General features: G+C 39.4%; 1 protein-coding gene across 21 annotated transcripts in view; it reads left to right on the top strand.

Moving 5' to 3' along the window:
• gramd1bb (GRAM domain containing 1Bb) overlaps window positions 1–24202 on the top strand; it is a 143658-nt gene that overhangs the window by 72357 nt on the left and 47099 nt on the right. For all 21 annotated transcript variants that reach the window (XM_057347862.1, XM_057347849.1, XM_057347846.1 and 18 more), the window contains one exon: window positions 6928–7017. In XM_057347862.1, the coding sequence (XP_057203845.1) occupies window positions 6928–7017 (90 nt within the window). The remainder of the gene's footprint in view (window positions 1–6927; window positions 7018–24202) is intronic.

The raw sequence follows: 24202 nt of genomic DNA, 5'->3' as shown, positions 1-24202 counted from the left end.
TGGGGGTCGTGGGCTAAAAAGTTTGGGAACCCCTGGTCTATAGGATGATGTGCTAGTAACTGTAGTGGTTGATGTGCAACTATACCATTAAAACCCATGCATGTCGCAAGAAATACTGACTATGTGATGGATTTGTTATGCAGGTTAATGTTTTATTTAGAAAGTATATCAATAGTTAAACATATGTGGTGTATACTGACCCGCTGCTCTGTGTGGGGGATCCCATTGCATTCATTATTTGAATGCAAGAGCTGAATTAACCCTTTAAGCCTTCTTTTTTCATTTAATTTGTCATTAAATCTAGTTGATGTTGAACTGATTTTGCTATGCATCATGCTTTGCACCAACTGTTTAAAACTGAGATTCTGCAGCACATTGTTTTTAACAAAAGCTCAGCTCGAAGCATCTTTTTTTACAGCAGCAGTTATTTCAACATAACACCCAATCTTTTTCTGTTCTTCATATCAGACAAGCTGTCCTTGTCTTTGTCTGGGTATTTCATAATATGCGAGTCTCGGTTCAGCGAGGTCTCTTATCTGGGGATGTGTGTGCGACGTCTGGCAGGTCTCGGTACAGTCTGGGAGGGTTGAGGGTTTGCTGGTCTTCTGAGATGTATCCAGACCTCATCCAGCATGCCTTACTCTGATAAGAGCTCCTGCTGCTATTTTAAGACTTACAAGCATGCACTTTCTAGCTGTTAATATTTCACAGGCTTTTATTTAGGTATATAATGCGGGGGCACATTTCTTGTGGTTCTGCTATCAAGTTTGCTGATTGGTCGGCAGCTTTATAGATTATTCTCTCTGATAGGACAGCCTAGAACTTTGGGTATGAACCTTGTGTGTATTTGTTGTTAATCCGAAGTTTGGGCTCTGGAAATAAACATTTGGTTTATTTTCACTATACAGAGGTTGATTTATTACCGTACTGAATAAATCGCTAAACACAGGCAATTATGTTTAATTGCTAAAGAACTACAGTACCCACAATCCACCAGTTATAGAAGTTAAGGTTACCATGGAGACAAAAATTCGTGGCAGTCAGGCACACAATCCCATACAGAATTTCAAATAACATTATTTCTCTACATTTTAGATTTATAGAATTTATCAATTAGATTTATAAAATATTTGAATATTTTGTAATTTACCTCTATGTTGTATTTTGATTTTACTTTTACATTCTATCATTGTTGCTGGGATTGTCATTTTCATAGCTATGACAGTAAAATAAAAGACATTATGGTTTGTTAAATTAATTTTTACTAACGTTGAAGTGATTAAAAAATAAAAATTCTGTCATCATTTACTCATCCTCTTGTCATTTCAAACCTTTATGACTTTCTTTCTTCTGCAGAACACAAAAGAAGATATTTGGAAAAAAGTTGGTTACCGAACAGCAGTGGCCCCCATTCACTTCTATTGTGTGGACACAAAAACAAAGCAAGTGAATGGGGGCCAGTTAACAACATTCTTCAAAATATCTTCTTTTGTGTTCTGCGGTAAAAAGTCATACAGGTTTGAAATGACAAGAGGGTGAGTAAATGATGACAGAATTTTTATTTTGGGGTGAAATATCAGTTTAAGTATTGAAGTTTCTAGTCTTCGTCATATTACTTTTTAGGGTAAGTTCTTTGAAAAATGTCACTCACTGTTAGCATAGGCAGTTCTTGAGAAACTGTGCTCATTGGCTGGTTTGTACTAGATGACTCATGCATATTTTGAAGTTATTTCAGACTCACTTTTGCAAGGATTTGAAAGAGATCTTTGTGGCTAAGAAATGACAAAGCAAGAACCTGTGTTCCCAGTTTCAGGTGTCTTATGACTACAGTGATTCAGCAGTGCTGACAGAAGAAGCTCTGATGAAGAGAAGAAAATCAGTCTATCTGAAAAGATGATATCATCCACTCAACAGGACGGTTCATTGTGCCATTGCTGTGTCACGGCATCTTTTGACTGTCTTTGCTATTTCACATTCAATCTTAGTATTTTGCAGTCTTTCATGTCTGACATGGGACGCTAGCTAACTTGAGATTACTGAAAGCAGCAATACTTGTTAAAGCAAACCTGTACAATTGACTTTTATAGGAACTTTTGAACTATACTGGAATGCTCATTTCAATGCAGTTACCATGAACGGCCAAATTAAAGCCTGGTCCCAATCATTGTCTCAGGGTTTTCTTGCAATAATAATTGGACATTATTTCTTACTTCACTAGCATGACCTTGTACTGCATGTAAATTTCACACAATACATGCAATGATAGCAGGTGTGACATCTGCAAAATAACATTTATAGGAGCTAGGGTTGGACGATGTGTATCAAATTGGCATTGGACGATGTCTACAGTCGACATCGCCCTGCGGCGTTATAAAGTGAGGCGTGTCTTAATACAACGCGGGCTGCGCAGACACGCATCCTCTTTATACAACGTGGGCTGCGCAGACACGAGTCTTCTTTATACAACGCAGGCTGCGCAGACACGCATCCTCTTTATACAACTTGGGTTTCGCAGACAAGCATCCTCTTTATACAACGTGGGCTGCGCAGACACGAGTCTTCTTTATACAACTCAGGCTGCGCAGACACGCATCCTCTTTATACAACTTGGGTTTCGCAGACAAGCATCCTCTTTATACAACGTGGGCTGCGCAGACACGAGTCTTCTTTATACAACTTGGGCTTCGCAGACAAGCATCCTCTTTATACAACGTGGGCTGCGCAGACACGAGTCTTCTTTATACAACTTGGGCTTCGCAGACACGCATCCTCTTTATACAACAGGGGCTGCGCAGACACGAGTCTTCTTTATACAACGCAGGCTGCCCAGAAACGAGTCTTCTTTATACAGTGATAAAGTCAGGCCAGTTTGTACAGCACAAATTTATATGACCCTTAGCCTTGTTCATGTTTTTTTATAACGTGATTTGTAGCACAGAGCATCGAGAGTCACGTGATGAAATTGAAACATTTGTTGGAATCACGATGCCGGCTCAACATCGTGAAGTCTGTCAGCAATCTGCAATGGATGATGACTTTGTCTATCGGCCCAACGCTAATAGGAGCAGACTTTACCTACAGGAAATACTGTAATCTAACATTCTCAGTGATGACCTGTATCATTATGGCTTGTCCACACCGGGAGGGTAATGGCGCGCGTTTATCATCGATGTTTAACGTCTCGTGACTAAACAAAGGGCACCAATAGTGTGCACACCGACCGACGTGCAAAGCGGCTGGCGTAAAAGCGTCATTTAAAAAAAACCGCCTCTAGCTCATTTTTTTGGTTTGACACGCTAAAAACTGGCTGACCAATGAGATTGCTTTTGTTCACTTGCCTGGAGCTGCTTAAGTTACAGTAAAACACGACTTGGTGGCGCTCAAGCACAAAACGGTCTTGCCCGAGCACACATTAGCTGTGTCTCGTTTCGGAAGGCTGCGTCCTCCGGAGGTCTCATTTGAAACCCGCTACCTCATCGAGGCTGTCTCGTTTCATAAAAGCAGGTAGGACACACTGTATGCACCCTTCTAATGCGACCTACTTTCACGAGAATTCAGAGGACACATGAGGTATCCTTCTATGCTAGAGATAACCCACAATTCTTTGCGTCGGCCAACGTCTGTTATTTGAATAAAAGGCAGCAGTTGCACATTCAATCAAATGTGGTGTTTAAATGTTAACAGCTTACAATTTGTGTCAGCAGGCATATGTAGTAAATAGGTGTTTAGTGATTTTTAAACGTTTAAAACAGTAAGGCTATAAATGCTAAATTTGTTTAACTCTTTTGGCGTTGTTTATGGTAGAAAGTAACCAACTTTTTACCTCTAAAGATCATGTAGAAATTCATTTGACAGGTGTGCGAGTGCAACGTGTTTTCATAGCAACGTGGTACTTCTCGTTTCCTTTTCCGCCAGTATGTCCTACGAAGGACATCTTGTTTAATTCTAAGTTGAGGTTCTTCTGTATACCGCATCCTTTAGAGGATGAGACCTCAAGAGGACATAAGGACGCAGCCTTCTGAAACGAGACGCAGCTATTGACGAAGAGGAAGCAAGATGAATTCTTCTTCTGTGTGACAAGCGAGTGCCAGAAGCATAAAGTTGCGCAGCGCCACCGTGTGTACCGGGGTATTTCCGTTTTTCATTAAGCGCCATCTATGTCAGAGGGTGAATTTGCACATTCACTCGGCTGAGTCGGCTCATCGCCAGTGAAAATCACTTAGGTATTAAGTTCGAAAAATGTCTCGAAAAACGCTTGCGATAAGCGCGTGCGATGTTTAACACAGAGCTGTTCACTTGAGTCATGCTGAGCATAAATGAGAGATTTGCTTGCATAGTTTGAATTGCAGATAGGAGCTTTTCTGCCGGTGTGTGCTGTCTGTCACCACCACAAACAAATACCTGCACGCACCTGAGCATGACAATAAATCCCTGGAGCTGATGAAATGAGGATATCTATCCAACCAGCGTGTGGAATAGGATTTGTGTAGTTAACACAAAAAAGACCATCACTGTATGTTACGTTTTTGGCAGCAAGCACCACCCTCATTTTCTTCAGATCTGACCGAATTTTCTTATAGGGATATTAATGTAGTCATTTACTCACGGTTAAGTCATTCTGTACTCAAAGGAGATTTTAGGGAAAAGCCTCAGTAACCATTTTCTATCCTCCAATTTTTTACCAATGAAAGTTAATGGTGACTGACCATCATTCTGGCCCTCATCTCCTGTCGTGTTTCACAGTGGGATGAGAGTCATAGGTGCCCTATTTTAACGATCTAAGCACATGGTCTGAAGCGCACAGCGCAGGTGCACTCCGTGTCCGAATCCACTTTTGCTAGTTTAACGACGGGAAAACGGTCGGCACGCCTAGGCGCATGGTCTAAACAGGTTGTCCCGATTCTCTTAATGAGTAATGGGTGTTTTTTGGGCATTACGTGCAGTAAATCAATCAGAGTCTCATGTCTCATTCCCTTTAAGAGCCAGTTGCGCACGCGCCATGGCAGATTCAATATTTACACGGCGGAATTTGCAAGAGCACTGGACACTTCTCCAGAGAGGAAACGCATCTGCTCGTGCGTGAGGTTAAAACACGCGAGCAGACCATCTACAGGACAAGCCGGATTTTTATCTTTATGTATACAATAATAATCTTTTACATTGTAATCCATTTATTTTTTATATTTGGCATGTTTGTGTGCTGCTGCACTTCCCTCTGTCTACTAAGTAAAGTGAAAGCGCGTTGTGGACCCGCCCAGAGGTGCATTTTTTACTAAAGTGCTCGTTAAATAACAACAAAATATTGTGCTGTTGACTTTAGACTTTAGACCAGGTTTGAGTTGGTCTATGGCGCAGTCTATTCACAGACTGTTCTTAAGACAAAATATAAGATTGTTCTTAAGATAAATTATTGGAAGTTCGTAAGAATGTTTCTAAGTGCAATTCTTAAACATTTCTTAAGAGGTTCTCAAATATTATCTTAAGAACATCTTTCTTTTTTGTAAGAATAAATTCCATGCTTTCTCAATGATTGCCTGCGTGTGATGTAACGGAATATATTTGCCTATACAAAAAAACATACATTTACACGGCATTTACGATCGCATGTTAGCTAAAATGTTAGCAAGCATTACAAAATTCGGTAACACTTTAGTATAAGGACCAATTCTCACTATTAAGTAGTTGTTTATTAGCATGCCTATTATTAGCATATTGGCTGTTTATAAGCACTTATAAAGCACATATTCTACATGACCATACTCTACATCCCTAATCCTACCCAATACCTAAACCTAACAACTACCTTACTAACTATTAATAAGCAACAAATTAAGAGTTAACTAAGCAAAAGTCGTAGTTAATAGTTTACTAAAACCGAGAACTGGACCTTAAAATAAAGTGTGACCCAAAATTCATTTATTATAATACTTTTTGTGTGTTACTATGCTATAATATTTGTGACCCTCACCGTTTCGAGTCACTTTGTTCCGGAATAAATGTAAAAAGCATTCCGTTTTTAATAATGAAAGCTAAAGGAAGAGAGCTAGACCTTATCATTACTGTATCAATATAAAAATTCCTCAATGGCAAGTAAATGTTAAAATTAGGGTTCTAGCTCACGTCACACGTGAAACCACCAAATACATGTATTAAACAGCTTACATTTTGAGATTTAAGACCGTTAGGCTATCTTAATTTTAAGACGATTACAACAGCTTTTGTTTCGAGAATTTGGATTCTTTCTTTCTTGAGAAAAAAAATAAAGAACTGTCTTAAGAAGTTTTTTTTACAGTAATACATAACATTCCCAACTTTTTTCTCAAACTATAATTTAAGAAAAAATATGTCAGTTAACAAGAATTTTCTTCTTAAGAATGTTTTGTGAATCTGGCCTCATGTGCTCAAACCTGACTGGATTTATTATGCTTAAAGAGCAAATGTGATTTTTTTTTAAATACCCCCTTTTGTTTTTTATGCAATCATTCATTGAATTTCATTGTAAAAGAATTGTTCTGAAAAGAATTGAATTGAAACTTTTTCTGCAGATGTTCTGCAGAAAAAGAAAGGCATTAATGAAAAAGTATTTTATCATTTCAGCATATTCAGAAGACTTTATGAAGACTTTAGTTTTTAACAGCGCTGCAATGTAGAGTTTGTGTTTTTCAGCAGTCAACACTTGTTTAAACACATTTGATCCTGAATATTGTTAGCATTGTTAGCGTGATTGGGCCCTCTTGTGGCAAAACTGCAGGTTCACGGTTTTCCAGAGAGAAAGTACCACATCCAAGCTGCCTGATACTCTCAACTTAACTATTTCCCCTAAATATATGCACATCTAAAAACCATATGCACATGCAGTTTCTCAGATGTGTATATTGTGTTGCTGTGGCAGGTTGATTGACACGTGTTAATATCCTTCTTTTGCAGCAGTCAGCAGAGTAGCCAGCAAAGCAGCCAACAGAGTAGCCATGACGACGATTCCAGCCGCTTCCTGACTCCATTCATCCGTGAGGAGAGGTACGCTAAATCCTTTGTGCGTCCCGTGTCACTCTTTAGTAGACAAATATTTCTAAACATTAGTAATGCGTGGGGATTGTAAATGAATTAGTGTGCAAAGATGCACAGCCAATCAGATTCCACCAGCAGCACAGAGATCAAAGGTGAATTAGGATGTAATACTTTCCACTCATGTTTGAAATAAGCTGCCCCAGAGCAATTGCTTTAACAAGCATGAAAGGCATAAAGGTGGATTTAACAGGCAAGCTTTATCTGATGGCTATAAAGTTTGAGGTGGGTGGAGATTTAAATCTCTGCTGTGCCTTGGAGCAGAATACTTTACATTTCATTTGTTCTGAGAGGTCTCTGTGGATCATTTTCTTATGAATACAGAATTTCCAAGTGCAGAGTTAAGAATATCTGAATTGACACCCATAAACAGTTATGATGTAAACGTAATAAAACCACTACTGTTTGTGTCTAATGTAAGGCAAACTGTGGTGCTTTTGGACACCTGAGCCATACTTGAAACAAATGAGCGTCATTAAATTAAATCAACAAAAATGTTAAAGCGGGTAGAATCTGCAAACAAGTAATAGTGGAACTTGGAATACAATTTTACAGTCAGTTTTCCTTTCAACCAACTGGTCCAAAGGTCATTTTCAGTGGTTTTATGAAGTCAGTGGCATGTTTCATAACCAAAAAGTGCATATAACTACTTGAACATTATATCTACTGCACTGTAAAAAAAACGTTACTGTTATTTTTACAGATTTTTAGCGTATTTTTGAAAACAGAAAAAGACTGGAAATTTACAAGAAAAACAGGGAAATTAAAACAATTTATGGATTTTTTTATTTTACAGTATATTTCTGCCGGAAAACTTTTTTTTTTAAATACAGTCAAAAACCGTCAAATTACAGAAAAAAGACCTAAAATTTACAAGACAAATGGATAAAACTATGTAATTTTTCATGGTGAAATTTTTATTTTACAGAGTATTTCCGGCAACCCAGCTTCCAGAAAATTTCGTTTTTTTACAGGATTTTTTTACAGTGTGTTTTAAAAATATATTTTTTAAATTCATTAATTCTTTCACACATACATTTAAGTAGTGTCCATGTTAGTAAGAACACACTGATAAACACTAAGAAGTGTTGCTTTTCTCACATAAGGTGCAGTTAAGAGTTAAGAGTAAAAACCACTTCGGCCCAATCCCAATTCTACCCCTTACCCCTACACTTTCCCCTACCCCTCCGTTTGGCGCGTTCACGTGAAGGGGTAGTGGTGTCTCAATTCTCTTTTGGTTGGAGGGGTAAGGGTAAGGGCCAGATAGCCCTTCAAACGAAGATTTTTCGGGACCTCACTTCAAACGAAGGGCTAAGAGAAATTTCCAACATGGCCGCTCACTCGAGCAAGCAGACCCATAAATGTAAGTAATTTTTGCCATTAATAAGGATTTTTATGACAATTTTTCCTTTTATGTATGTTACATTCAATCTTGTGTTAGTATTTACGGTGATGTTCTTTTAACGTTTGCAAAAAAATCGCTAAAGTTTGCTAGCGGACATCACTGATTGCACGATACTAGAAAATATATTTTTATGTCATATACCCGGTGCATCGGCACATGTCCTCTGACGTGACGAGCTAGCAACGACGTATATGATGACGTATAACAGTGTAGCAGTGGTGTCCCATTTCTTAGCGGAAAATTTGTAGCCCTTCCCCTTGCTACTTTGTTTCAAGAGGCAAGGGGAAGGGGCGAGGGGTAGGCGAAGGGGTAGAAAATAGAATTGGGATTGGGCCTTACTCTGCCTCTTCAAATGTGTGTGTGTGCGAATGTGAAGTTTACTGGAAGTGGTTCTTGTAGTAATCTCGACCTGCAAACAAAACATTTGATGACTGTTTTGTCCAACGTGAGGTTTCTCAAAGCCTTGCTATATTTTTGGAGCCCTGAATACAGTTGCAAGCTTTGGGCTGTCATTGTTTGCCTTTTTTATTGGACAAACAGCAGTGGTCACAATAGCCGGCCGGCCGGGCACAAACAGAGAGCCATGTTCAGACCGGGCTGTCTAGGATTTTAACTGTTTTAACTCTTGATCGCTGTATGGGACCTCTAAATAAAAACCACATTGAAGGTTAAACATCTGACCTGTCATTGCGGGGACAGAGATAAGAATCCATAATTCTCCAGGAAGGTAAGTGGAGACAGAAAAAGACAGATTACATGTTGTAAAGTGTCTGCTGTGGTGGTGTTGTATGTGTTTGTCTGTACCGACACTATTACTGTCACACAGATTTTTTGGTAGTTTCTTAATGCGAATACAGTAGATACCATAAGTGCTATTCTATGGGTGACATACTGGTTATGCACCAAATTGTACCTACACAAAACTTTCAGGTGCTTCAAGAATTTACATGAAGTAAAAAATGTATTTTGTCAAACCGCTCACATGACAGAGAAAACGTAAAATAAATTATCCATTTACATGTATTAAGATTTGCATTAGAAACTTCCCACATTTGACTTGTGTTGAGCTTTTCAGATGAGAATTTAGTCATGCATGTTGAAAAAGTGCAAAAAGGAAAATCTAAATATGGATTAAGTGATGATTTTGATCCTGTTTATGCCTGTATTTAGGACTGTTCCTTTGTGAACGGGTTACACAAGTCCGATCTTAATACCAGGTGTCATAAATACATTGAATTGGATAAATCATGTTGTTTAGAGAAAAATCATTGAGTGTTATATACGCATCAGATATTCTATACGAATGCATAAATACAGAAATTGTGTGATCGGCTTTTAGTGATGCTGTCTGATGTCTTCGGTTCCGTTGGTCTGTTGTGAATGGTTAAGACTGTCGTCTCCTGATCACCAACACATGCCAGTTTAACCAGTTACATGAGGCTTTGCCTTTCTCTTTTGTCTCATTTCATTGGTTGTCTGTGGATTTTGAAAAGCCCACACAACACCACATCACAATGGCACTGCGTGAATGTGCCGATTTAACCGATTGTCTTTTTTCAATACAAGATTAACTTGAACTTTGAGCTCTCCGCACAGTGTTCACTGTTGGACTGCTTTCGCATTATTTCTTTTCTAAATTGCTGCTCGTTTTGGGCTTTTGCACTTTGTTCATACATACAACCGATATAAAAGAAATATGTTACAAATCTACATATTAAATCCTGTATTTGACCATTTATTTCCTGTGAAACACAGGTTTTGTGTTCATACAGTGGAAGTCAATGGTGTCCAATGTTGTTTGGTTACCAACATTCTTCAAAATATCTTCTTTTGTTTGCAGCAGAAGAAATAAAGTCACATGAGTGGGTATGAGCCAAAGGCTTGTGTTCTCTATTGTTAATGTGTATGTGAGTGAGGATCAGCCGCAGACTCTCTCGTTCTCTCTCTAGCTCAAGGGGCAGACCAGAGGAGGAGTGTGGATCCCTCCATCACAGTGGTCATGTCCCTTACTACTCACTCTAACACAACATTTACAGAACTCCTACTCTCCTTCTCTCTGAGCATGTCTCTCTACCTCTCTCTCACAGTCATTCTACGGCACAACTGAAGCCAGCATGTAACAGTACAGCTGCTGTTTTAGATAAACTGAATTTCCAAAGACAAAGTGAAGAAAAAAACGGAAGAGCAGTCAGAGAGAGGTGAGGGAAATGCAGTCTACGCCTTAAGAAAGAGCATTTGTTCAATGGTTCTTTGCAGAACTTTATAATGAGTAATATAGCATCTTACATCAAAAACCATGGTTATACAGTCGACGTGGTTGTTTGAAGATTTGGATGTCCCTTAATATAATCGTTTTTTCCAATAGATTTCTTTCCTCAGTTATGCGAACAGTTGATAGATGACATTAAGGTCTAAATCAATTTATATATGTATGTGGGTAGAGAAGGATAGATTGATGGATGGATTTTTGTATTGATTATGGTCTGTAGATGGCAGTGTGTGATATTGTTTTGATTTATTTCCATTGACAGGTGTTTGGAGGCGAGTGGAAAGATTATAACGTGTTAACAATTATCACGGCTATTTAAAGAAATGAGAGAGAGATGGCGGTTTGTGCATATACCTCAAATTTTGTGACATTGTCATTTTTATTAAGCATGTGGTATGAGGGGAAGGTGCAAATAATATAATGTCACTAACTAAAACCTACTATTTTAGTTTCATTTTTTTAACACTATGCATCTGTGAGACATCTCTCTCTCTCTCTCTCTCTCTCTCTCTCTCTGTATGTGTTGTCTGTTCTCCTCTCTAAGTAGATTAATGCCTCCGGTCTCTGAGGATTTTCCCAGACTTTGTGGTTCCCGCTTGGGTCATTTGTTAGAGCTGAAGGTGGACTCCTCTATCATGGGGACGACTCACCTCTGTCTATTACTCACAGTGCTGCTTATGTGCTAGCTCAGAGCTAGCACATAAAGACTAGATTTATCGAATTCATCCTCTTCTTTTAAATACAGCAACTCAGTACCACTCATCTTCTGCAGTTTTAAAATGGTTCAAAATTCTGGAAAATACTTATTTTTTATTCTGATGTGGCATAAGTTTGACCCTATATTTGATCATCTTTGCCAATATCAGTTTTGCTGAGGCTTATTGTCACAGTCACCAGCTGGAGTGCCCTCTCAAATCCACCAGAGGGCACTCCCCTCATCACTTGGACTGTCATATCACACCACATTACCCATAAACCATTGCCCGGACTCATTATCCATCATTACTTTCACCTGTGTCCTGTTAACTGTTCTTTGTCTGCTTATTTAAACCCAGTCTTCTCAGTTACTCAGGGAATCCGAATCATGTGTCTTCCTGACATATATAGATTTGCACATCAGAGACCAATTTCAGTCCCTTCAGGCTGAGATATGATGAGAAATTGCTGTTGTTATTGGATTTCAATTTCAGTCGAGAACATAACTCCGATTTTGTCTTGACCCCAGTGATTTGAGGGACACAAAAAAATCATAATGGTCTGATAGGTCTTATATTAACTCTTTCCCCGCCAAGGTCTTATATTAATATACGAACCCTCTGTGTAACTGGTGTTGCTTCTATACATGGGTTCCAGCTAGCATGGATTTGTACAGAGTTCATTTATGCATTACTTGTTAAGCATTTTTGCATGTTACTTGAAAAATACTGGATCTAACATCAGTAAGGACACCAACATTTGTCTTGCAGTATATTGCAGATTGCAGTCATATCTCTCAACCTTTCCACAATTGCATCAACCTGAAAATGAAAATCTTACTCTACGTTCATTGTGTGAATTAAATCTTATTGAAAGGAGCTTGACTCTTACGCAGGAGAAGCAGAAGGTGTGAAAGGGTGTTGTGAATGGAAAAGATGGAAGTCTCTTGAGGTCAGCTGTCAGCATGGAGGCTCTTAACTGCTCTGATGGCAGTTAAGCACAATTACTGTGACGTAAATCTGTGTATGCGTGCGTGTGCGAGGCGAGCTTTCATGATGTAAGAGATCTGAATATGACTCGGGGGACATGTGGGTGCTGCTTCTGTTCCTGTGAATTATTCATTCTGAGGTCAGCAGAGGTACTGGAGGAAAAAAGGTTCACACACAGTGTATCACACGTAGCAGACCCCCTGGGTGTCATTCAGATCACCCACCTGGCTTCCCAGCCTGTGAAAAGGATTCTTGGTTTCTCAGGTCAAACTGAGGAGGTCGATGAAAATGATTTGGAGACCATGCGAGTAGGCACTGAACTACACTGACAATTTATTATAATATCATCATTACAACTAGGGTTGGGCGATGTCTAACAAATTTGCATCGGACGATGCCTACAGTGAAACATCGCGATGGACGATGACATCAGGGGGCGAGGCGGGGCGGGGTTATATCAGTTTGCTAGATGGCCATCTGCCAAAACATTAAAAACAATTACTGTATATCAGGGCTCCAGACTGCGACCAAATCGCATTTTGCGCCAATTTTCAAGACGGCGTGAACATTTTTACAAGTACTCGCGCATGTACAATATGCAAATTTGGAATTTCTTCCAGTTGTTATTTCATGTGGAAAGACGAGTAGATCTTGAGCCCACCCGTGTAGGCTGTGTGTGTGTGATTAGTCAACAGGGCGGGTTACGCGTCACTGATGTTTCCCGCTGCCATCGCGGTTGCGTACAGTTCATGTCGTCATTTACAGGTTTACACACACACAACGTGAGCGCAGACGTCATACACAGAGAGAACAAAGAACGTATATAAAACTATATTATATTTTATATTATATTATATTTTAAAAAATATATAAAACTATCAACGCTATAAATTAATTATTTAATTAAATATATAAATATTTTAAATATATGCACCTTTTTATACTAGAATATTTAAAATATATACTAATATATATACTCATCATGGCTATCTTTGTTACATAAAGTGTAGATTTGTTGAGATGTTTGTAAGTGTTATTTTAACGTGTCTACCATGGTATTTTACCAAAATTGTGTTGTGTATATGTATTTGATCACATTGCTAATTTTGAAGGCAGTATTAAACCTCTTTTTTGTTCCTTCTCTGTATGTTCCTTAAAAAATCTACCTTTATTTGGTTTTCTGAAATCTGATTTGCCTTGTATCAGCTTTATTTGCAACAGTTGCTGATGTAGTCATATTAATGGAGACACTTTTAATTCTAGAAACTACTACATTGGTCATAATTTTGGAAACGTGTGTAATACTTTTCAGTACACTACACTATGTTTGATAATTAATTTGCAGCAGAGGATGAAGGTCTGCTGTGACATGAGGTAGAGGTTTAAAATGTTAGGCCCAGTCATATATACATAATAATCATGTAGCCTTTATATATCCCTTTCAAATACACATACATTTTTTTTTTGTTTGTTTCTTTTGACTTTGTTTGCTAAAAGGCCGTGGCTTTCCAAATATTAAAAGAGGTGGAAACGGCCTATCCTGAAAGGCTAATTGTAATTTGGAGAAAGACCTTAAGTCTAAGTTTTCTATGTATTTTTTATGTAAGTAGATTTAAAATGATAATAAGAATTTAAATATGTGAACAATATGCCATGGTGATCCCATTGGGGGGTCACCTAATAAAGCCTTGGAAACCTGCCAGCCTGGGAATCTTGGAGTTTTAAGTCTGGCTCTCTAACCATTAGGCCACAACTATCCTTGACCCAATGCATCAAATATTGCCCAATAAGTGGACAAGAGTAATGATGTGTGATTGCTGTGCAGTTAAAATACTTCACTATTAACATCCTTTAACTGATGGAAATTGTAAGGTGTGTATATTGATCTAGTGATATTTGGAGATGTTTTAATAAACCTAATTCAAAGTATATACAGTATTTAATATAAATACATAAATTTTAACAATAACAGCTTACATTATTTTATTTAAAGATTATTTCATTGTAAAAGGTTAAATAATAAAGTTAATAATAAAATTAGTGGTGAATGCTGAATTGCGATGGGTGAGATTGGAAATGTAGTTGTAATATTAATGTAAAATTATAATATATTATACGTAATCTGTGCTTCACGCCCACTTGACGCTCATCAAAAAAGACAACACCTAAAGCTTAGTAACGTTTCCTTAAAATGAACTAACCCTGGAACATAACTTGATCCGGAGCAGATTATCTTCAGAGAGTGAGTTGCTATGGTTACTTACATACCCTGAAAGTTATCTCCGTTTTTGGAACCGAAAGTTGGGGTTATCAGCTAACTAACCCTTAAATTTACCCGGGTATGTCACATAACCAGCTTTCTGGAATACCCCCCTGCACACACAGCTCATAGTGTATGTGTGTGTGTGCCACTGCTGTGGTTTGCGACAGAAATCGGCCCTCGAAAGCCTGTCACCACATCCCCTGCTGTTTGACCTCTGCGTATGTATGTGTGTGAAAGAGAGAGAGAGAGAGATATGGCACTTGTTGTCATGGTTTAATCGGCCCTGCATGTGGCCTTGAAGTAAATGTAATGGAGCCTGTGACTCCAGTGGTTATGAGGCCCATTAATCTCTATGGAGACTGGCCACTTCTGTTAAAGAACACAGATCTTACTGTATACTGTAGTCTCTTTCTTAATGGTTATAGTTTCCTAATAAGGTTTTACATATTTAAGTCTTGTTTAAAATAAAAAAATACGATTTATCGAATACATTTTTACATTACGAGACTAAAGTGGCTAAAGGTGTGATTTTTTTAAGTTGATTTTGGCAGCCAAAAATCAGCCAATCTGAGCCATGTGTAAGGTCGTGAAAACCTGAGCTGTTTTGACTTTCCATTACAGAACACCCTAGCAACCACTTAACAGTTCCATAGCAACAATCCAGTTGCACCTACAGTAAATAGCAAGAACCACTCAGAACACTTATAATGTGGGCAAGCATCACCCACATGAAACATAACTCTCATTGTCACTTTACAGCTGTTAATTAAACCTCACTGTTTACAAACACACTGTGTTTCATATTTCAATCATTTTACAGCTTTTTACCACATACACTGTGTGAATAACCCACTTGCGCACACACACACACTCTCATCATTATCTGTGTAAAATGGTCTATTCATTTGCATTCACAAGAATAGCTGACTGATGACTGTTTAGAAACATCAACATTTAAAATAGCCACTTCTACAAATATACCAAATAACCTCACACACATTGGTGCAGCTTTCATTATGCAGACTTTCCATAGGCGAAATGAAGAAATCTTTCAGCCTTTTTTACATTCTTAACAAATAATGGATTCTGCATGTTTATTTAGTCATTCGGATTATGAGGACAGCTGGCATCCTGAAACCTGAAAACACACTACATTATCAGAACACTATCAGAGAGTCCTCGTAATGTAGAACAAACCACTACACTCCTTTACCAACACACGCAAGCGCTCACAGAAACATTCCCTACATCTAAAATCACATAGCGAATTAGAACGAAGTGTACGTATCGATCAGTAGAACAGTATGTGTACATTTCAAAAATATACTTCCATGTTTTCATTGTCATGTGAGCAGTGTGTTCTTTGACCTATGATGTATGAACATCAGCCACGAAAATAATTTCCATTTCAAGTTGTTAAACCATGAGGAATACAGTTCTTTGTACCTCTATCATTTACATTACGAAAGCTGCCAGGCTCGTAGTTTTCCACTATTGTTAATGCATTACCTTTTTGACTTTGTCAGCTCCCCAGCTCCCATGGTCTGATGGGATACAATAATGTCCATCAAATGCATACTGTGGAATGTCAGCCAAAGCATTAAATCATTCATTTATTTCTCATTTACTGTTTTGTGCATACTGTTTAGTATACTTTTTTGTCTATAGTTCTGAAGTAGATGATTTCGAATGCAGGGATTTTCTTTCACACACAGAATGTTTCCTCGTATCATCAAAAATGACTCTAGCATGATGCTAGAGAGTTTCTGGATTGTTGCTAAGCTGTTGCTAGCGTTCAAGATTTGTTGCTTAGTGGTTGCCTTGTGGCACAAGTACCCACCCTGAAATGATAATAATATTCTAGTTCCTTGGTTTTTGTTAATGGTCTGCCAGGAGAAATTGACATGTGGTATTTTTTTATTATACATTAGGGTTAGCAGTAGTAAAACTCATGTTTGCTTAAAAAGCACCATGGAATTACTATTACTATTTGGAATTTTAGTATGAGCTTGAAGTTTGTTGAGGTGGGGTGTAATGTGTGATTCCTTCTTAGGTCTTGCATGAGTCTCTCTCTTTCTATTTCTCTCTTTCATTTCTCTTGTCCATTTCTTACTCTCCATTTCATGAATCTGTTGTGTTGACATGTTGTCTTATGTAAACTGAATGTGTTAATCAGGTCTCATTGGCTGACACTGATTGGCTGTTTAGCAGGAGAATAAATATGTTTTCGTATTTCACCTTTACCCCAATCAGCTGTGTATACACATCCACATGGGGATTTTCCGTAAGGATTACTGAACTCTGTGTGTGTGCGTGTGTGTGTTTGAGAGAGAGAGAGAATATTTTCTGTGTGTGTTTCACAGATTACCACGTGCCACCATCCCTACTCTGACACTAAACTGGTGTGACAGTCACCCAGTCAGCTGACAACAAATACTCCCCTCTCATTGGCTGCCGTTGATCAACCTATACAGTTCTAAAAATAATCCAGAATGGTCCCTTAGGCAGGGTGTGTCAAAAAGAGAGAGTGTGAGAAAGACAGATATATAACAAGAGAGTGACTGGCATACATTTGTATTTGATGTTCAACATGATGATTCTGATCTGTATGTTTATATGAGACGCATCATTAAATGTGATGTTAGTCTGAGCATGTGTGGTGTTATCGATCATATGAGTCACATGCATGTAACATGCATACAAGTCAATGTTCATGATGGGGGTTCAGACTGTATGGGGGGCGTTTTAAGCAACAAAAACCTTAAAGAGAATTTTTGGTGTTTTTAAGACCTCGTAAGCTGTCTACCTAGACAACATTTTAAAGCATCACAAGTAAACAGGTGGGGAGCAAAATTATGGCGCTGATTTGCACAAGTGCACAAGCAAAGTATTGATCATTTATAGTTTTATTTTATTTTTATTTTGAAGCAGACTACTTAAAATGAGTATTTTATTACAGTTATTTAACTTACTTTGTCTTTAATCTAGCATCATGATAATTTGAGATGTTTTTCAGGTGTTTTTAAATTTGTGTTCCTCCATCATAGATTATGTGAAAAAAAGTGTGCAACGTGAATCCCAATTGTTTCTGAAACAGCATGCGGAAAATGCGACCTAGAAAACGCTCGGTGTCTCTGTCCCAGTGTAAATGACTTCAATTGAGTAAGGGATGAAGTCATTTTTTAAGAACAGTTAATTATTTTTGTTGTTTGCATGTCATATGGAGGCATTATTTATATATAAATAAAGACAAGATAATATAATATAATAATATAATAATAATAGATAATATAATTGTCTCGGTTTTGTTATGTTGTGTTATGGTTTTGTTTTGTTCTGTGTTCTAGTTTGCCCGTGTTCATCCATTAGTTTCCTTAGTTATTAATTAGATTGTTTCTGTTCTCCCTGATTACGTCAGTATGACCCCAATCAAGTTTTCCTTAGTTAAAAAAAAGGTTCCCTTCATCTCAATGGAATAAGATTTTGCGACTTTTTTACATTTCCTATCTATATTCACATTAAAGAAACTGGGCTTGATTCAGTTGTTCTGAAGGTATTTAAAAATATATATTAATCTGGTATTTGAATTGAAAATGAATGGGAAATGCGGAAAAAAAAAATTTGTAAAACAAAAAAAATCAATCTGGCATAAATCTGAAAATGTCCATACAGAAATTAAGGCCTGGTACTAAAGCACATATGCAATGTAGAAAAGACGCACACACCTCCACAAAATCACAAAGCTGACAATTCAAAATTAATTTACACTCTCACACTCTCTCTCTCACACTCTCACACACACACACACACACACACACACACACACACACACACACACACCTCCACAGGGGCCAGGGAGATCATCAGCAGCACTAGTTACAAAGCTGACTTTTCAAAATGCATCAAAAACTACAAAAATTCAACTATTTGAAAGAATATTTATTTTTAATCTATTTTCTAACTTTTATATATACATACATTCACAAGATGTAGCACAAAAGTTGTGATACAAGCAGTTGGCCACATCCAGTAAAATTAGAGGTTCTCGATGGCCCTCCGCTAGTCAAAACTATTAATTTTATTACTGTAATCCTTTTAGGTTTATCTCTAATCAGCAGATGGCAGAATTCTACACCTAAGACCTAGATCAATATCCAGAAAAAAACTTAAATTAAAATTGGATAATCATTTAAGTGATTTTTTCATAAAAATGCAATATTTCACATTCAAGCTATAGAAATGTTGTGGTAAATAGGTACAAAAATACTTCATATCTCCCAAAACACATCATAAATGTATAGATGAGAAGTAAACAAAAAAGATATGTTATTTGTATGATTAAAAATGTATATTTTTATACAATTACTTCATCAATTGTTGGGGTCATATACCCCAAATACCAGTAGTGTAAACAGGAAACGAGGACCATATGAGGGTTAAGACCTGTGTTTTCCTTTGTGTCCGGTATTGTTTTGATTACGTGTGGTTTATGGTCCTGTGTTTTTTCTTCTGTGGATTTACGTTTATGGAATTATTAAAACAACTCTTTTGGAATTACTCTGGTGTTGTGCGCTCTATATAGGCATTACGTGACAGAATATCGGACCGAAACAAGATTTTACAGCAGCGTTTTTGTTCATTTCTGTTCTTTTCTACTCACCCATGGATCTGCCTGCCATCCAGCTCCTCTGCCTGGAGCAGATGGACTGTTCACTAGAGGACCACACCAGGGACTATTTAGATCTGGCGTGCCTTACTCACTTCCCTGACCGCTCGCTCTGTGTCTTTTACCAAACCAGCCTGAGCGAGCGGTGTAAGGCACGCCTGCCAGCAAATGGTCCCCCAGAGGACTTCGCCACTTTCGTGGAATGGGTGCTGGAGAAAAATGAGACATGAGAAATTTTCTCCATCTGCCCCTCTGGGGATATGTCCAGCCCCACTCCCGAACCAGAGACCAGCCAGCCATCCCGATGCACGAAGTGTCTGCACAAGCCCACCACAAAGGGAGAGCCCGAGCCTGCCATGACATGAGAGTAGCGTGCACAACCGCGACTGAGCCATCATCACCCCAGAGCCCGAGCCTGAGGACCCTTCTGTCCAGGTGCGTGAGCCGGCAACACAGTGCATCACTGTGGGAGTGCTGGTGGAGATCGATGGCTTAGAGCAGGGGTCTCAAACTCGCGGCCCGGGGGCCAATTGAGGCCCGCGGGATGATATTTTGTGGCCCCCTACTTGACATCAAAGTTTAGTGTTAGTGCGGCCCGCACGTTGTTCTCAAACGCTCTTGCCACGCTTTAATTTTTATTTTTTATCACTTACTTTTTCTATCACTTATATCACCTTTTTTAGCATATGCGCTGTTAATGCAGCGTTAGAAAACTCCGTCAGTTTTTTTTTTACTTTCACTTTCTGTATGACTGAAGTATCAACGTTAGTCACTTGGTTGAAATGTGTTCCGGAGTGACACCAAGTGGACGGAAAATATATAGTATCACACAGTTCCAGTCATGTCTCTCTCAAAACGTGCTGTGAAGAGAAAGGTTGGTCGACGAGCACAGGCAATTTCAGGAAAAGTGGGAGACGGAATATTTTTTTGTCGAGCACAGGGGCACCCCTACGTGTCTCATATGCACAGAGAAAGTTGCGGTGTATAAGGAATACAACGTCAGACGTCATTACTCAACTAGACATGCTGAGGAGTATACAAAATACCTGGGAGATGAGAGAAAGAACCGGGTCGCCAATCTTAAAAAATGTCTATTGAGGCAACAAGATTTATTCAAGAAAGCAAGCAAAGAGAATGAAGCAGCACTTAATGCGGCCCAGCCTGACCCAGACTCTACCTCCAGCGGCCCCCAGGTACATTGAGTTTGAGACCCCTGGCTTAGAGAGAAGCCCCGCCCGCACTCCCGCCACTAAGGGTGAGCTGCAACTGGCCTCTGTCATTATGGACTGTGTTATTGAAGACGACCTCCAGTGTTTCCTGTATCTCCCATGTCCCCCGAGTCTCTGCTGATCCCGTTCAGCTCTCCTTCGTCTCCTGAGTCTCCGCTGGTCCCGCCCAGCTCTCCTTCGTCTCCCGAGTCTCTGCTGGTCCTGTCCAGCTCTCCGTCAGCCAGCACATCCTCTCCAGCCTCCAAGAAGGTCCTACCCAGCCTCCCACTCCCGCCTCTGTCTCTGCCAGCCAGTCCATCAGCCCTGGGTCCACTGGCATCTGAACACACCTCAGCACGCCAACACCGTTGGGTAGGATGAGCTTCGGGATCTCCAGCTGCCAGTTACCTCGGTAGTTGAGTATCCCATGTCTCCGAGACCCAGACTCCACCTCGGCCCTCCAACCCATCAGCTACGCCTTGGCTCCTGCCTCCCTCATCGCCACCGTGGCCCGTCATCCCACGTCCCTCTGGCTCCGCCTCGTCACTCAGCCCCTATGGCTCTGTCAGGCTCCTCCTTCCCTCCGGCTCCACCTTCATCTTCGGTCGCTCTGGCTCCGCCGCAGTCTTCCGGATCCCAGCCTCCACCTCGGTCACCTGAGCCGCCGGTTCTGACTTGGCCCTCCGGATCCTCGTTGTCACCCGGGCTCTCTGTCTGCTCCATCTCCACCCTGGGCTCCTACTCCAACGGCTCCGTCTCCGTAACTCGGCCCCAAGGTGTCGTCAGTCCTTCCTCCACCATGGCTCATCCCTCCGGCGACTCCACCGTGGGCCGCCGTACTGGCTGGTCTCAGGACCTCCACCAGGCTCCTCCTGCTCCAGGCCCTCCCTGGCTCCTCCCACCGTCCTCACCACCCTGGCCCCACAGACTGCTACCTCCCCCTGTTGCCTGCCCCTTGCCTTCCCCTCGTCCACCTCCTGAGCCCCACCCTCCCTCTGCTGTTGGACTTTTTCGGCGTGAGGACACACCGTTCCGGGAGGGGGCAAACTGTAACGGTTTTGTTATGTTGTGTTATGGTTTTATTCTGTGTTCTAGTTTGCCCGTGTTCATCCATTAGTTTCCTTAGTTATTAATTAGATCACACCTGTTTCTGTTCTCCCTGATTACGTTCTCCCCTGTATTTAAGACCTGTGTTTTCCTTTGTTCAGTGTCCGGGATTGTTTTGATTACGTGTGGTTTATGTTTCTGTGTTTTCTCTTCTGTGGATTTACGTTTGTGGAATTATTAAAACAACTCCTTTGGGATTACTATGGTGTCGTGCGCTCTATATAGTCATTACGGGACAATAATATAATATTTTTTTTATATTTTATATTACTAAATGAATGCAGTATTAACTGCCACAGTAAACACTGTCCTGTAGACTTAAAGTATGAAACATGCCTGAAGCAGGACGATTCGGATTTTCTGTTTGATTAGGATTGGAACTGTTAGTAAAACATTTGTTTCTAGCAGTACATTAATACCCCGTCTATGTATATTGAATTTATCTGTAGCGTATAGGAGGTGGTATTTGTGTACCATGCAGAGTGGCACTAGCCATTCATGAGATTCTGTCCCACCAGGACACTTCCTTAGAAGATCAGCTGTAGTCAGTGAACAGCTCACTAGAACAGAGCTTGTTTCTTTCCTTGACTAACATTACATGTGATGTGACTGATTACTAGAGTAACTTTCATGTAGGTAGACAAACAGTGTGTCTTAGTATCAGCTGTGATTTGTTGTATGGATTATAATGTAAGGAGCTGTCCATTCAGCACCCCACCCCACTCACCACTGCAACACACTGTGTTACATTTAAGCCAATACATTTAAAGAACATTTACTGTCAATAGTAATAGACATGTGATTGTTGAATTTCAGTTTTGAGTGTTGCTGTGATTTCTTGTCGTATGAAGTTGTATGTCTCTGCCCTAAATGCTGTCTTCGGCCTTTGCACACTTTAGTACAAGTATGCACTTTTTCACCCAATGAGTGGCTTGCTCATGTTGTCACACTTAAACTGGAAAATGTTTTTTGTTTTGGATTGTAGTCTGCAGTAGCTTATGTCTGTTCGCTTGTGTTAATATTGGTGTCTATGCAATGCAGTTATACTGTATGTGTGTTTATCAATGGGTTTATGGGTGTGATTTTGTGTAAGAATTGTGGGCATTTTCCTGGAAAGTGTGTGACTCCTTCAGTACGTGCTAAGCTCATACCATGAACTCTGTAATTAACAGAAATGTCAAGCTGTGCATCTGAACAGAGAACCACATAGGATGGTATGTGACATACACTCTTGGAAATTAGAAAAATATCTTGTTTTTTTCTGGTCATGATATTGTGGTAATGATGGTACTATTTACACTCTATAGTAGTGGCCAAAAGTGAAGTATTAGGGAATCTTGATTTTATTTAAAGATCGGGTAACACAGGCAGTTTCTGCCAATCTCATATTAATCTTGTGTACCTATACAGTAGTATTGCATACGTTGTATCTTCGAAGAGTATTTAGTTTGATCAAATTTAAAGAGAATTTAAATTTCAAGAAAAGAGAGATACAGCTGTACGATTATTTCTGGAAAAACACGAGCTGCTAGAGGCAAGCAAGGGGACAGAACTACAGCACAAGCACAAAATACATCATCGCATTAATCCCTTCGTGTTTTTTTACATTATGCACGTACACGCCGATTGCCAACAAAGCAGAGACGTATGACTTAGTTTGACTTACCGCGTGCAGTTCATGTCCGGCATCTTTTAGCACTGGGACCGCGCCATCTATCAGTTTCAAATGATCTCCAAATCCAGCGCTTTTCCAGGAGAATTGCCCAATAAAAGGAATAGGATCCAGACTTATAAAAAACTTTCCAAAACAAGTTGGAGTGCTGGAGGAGTGTATCAAGCACAGAAATACTACGTCATACGTCCAACTCGTTTTTTAACAAGTTGACCATGTTAAGCATGAGAAGCCAGCACGTTTAACATTGTAAAGAAGTCAGAATGCATGACATAGACATACCCGATCTTAAAATATACAAAAAACATTTACAAATTAAAAAGCTCACAGGTAATCAACCATACATTGAGTACATCTTTAGCTGTTAATATTTGTTGATGCTTTTTGTGGTAATATTTTGCATCCTTTTCCTGGGTCTTGTCTCCATAAGTTTTGAACATGTGTTATGTGTAATTTTTGTCAAGCCTCCTTAAAGGGATACTCCAGCCAAAAATGAAAATTCTGTCATTAATTACTCAACCTCAAGTAGTTACAAACTTGTGTACATTTCTGTTCTACGTTGTTCTTTTGAACACAACGATTTTTAGAATAATGTTAGCAACTGAGATTTCTGGAGTAGTCACAAAATGGTAGTCAAAAGTGCACCCAGAATTGTGTGCATTCCTAAATTCTTCAAAACATCTCTTTTTGTGTTTAACAGAACAAAAACAAATCTAAAATGTTTCTTCTACTATGTTAGTCAATGGTGCTTGAACTTGAGGATGAGTAAATGAAGACAACATTTTCTTTTATGGGTGGACTATCCCTTTAAATTCTTCTTATAGCTGAGGTCCAGTTTACACAAGTTTACACAAGTGCTTGT

This window comes from Triplophysa rosa, linkage group LG12 (assembly GCF_024868665.1).
Source record: "Triplophysa rosa linkage group LG12, Trosa_1v2, whole genome shotgun sequence".
NCBI lineage: Eukaryota > Metazoa > Chordata > Actinopteri > Cypriniformes > Nemacheilidae > Triplophysa > Triplophysa rosa.
The sequence above is the reverse complement of the archived record's forward strand: the minus strand, read 5'-3'. Positions and strand labels throughout refer to the sequence as shown.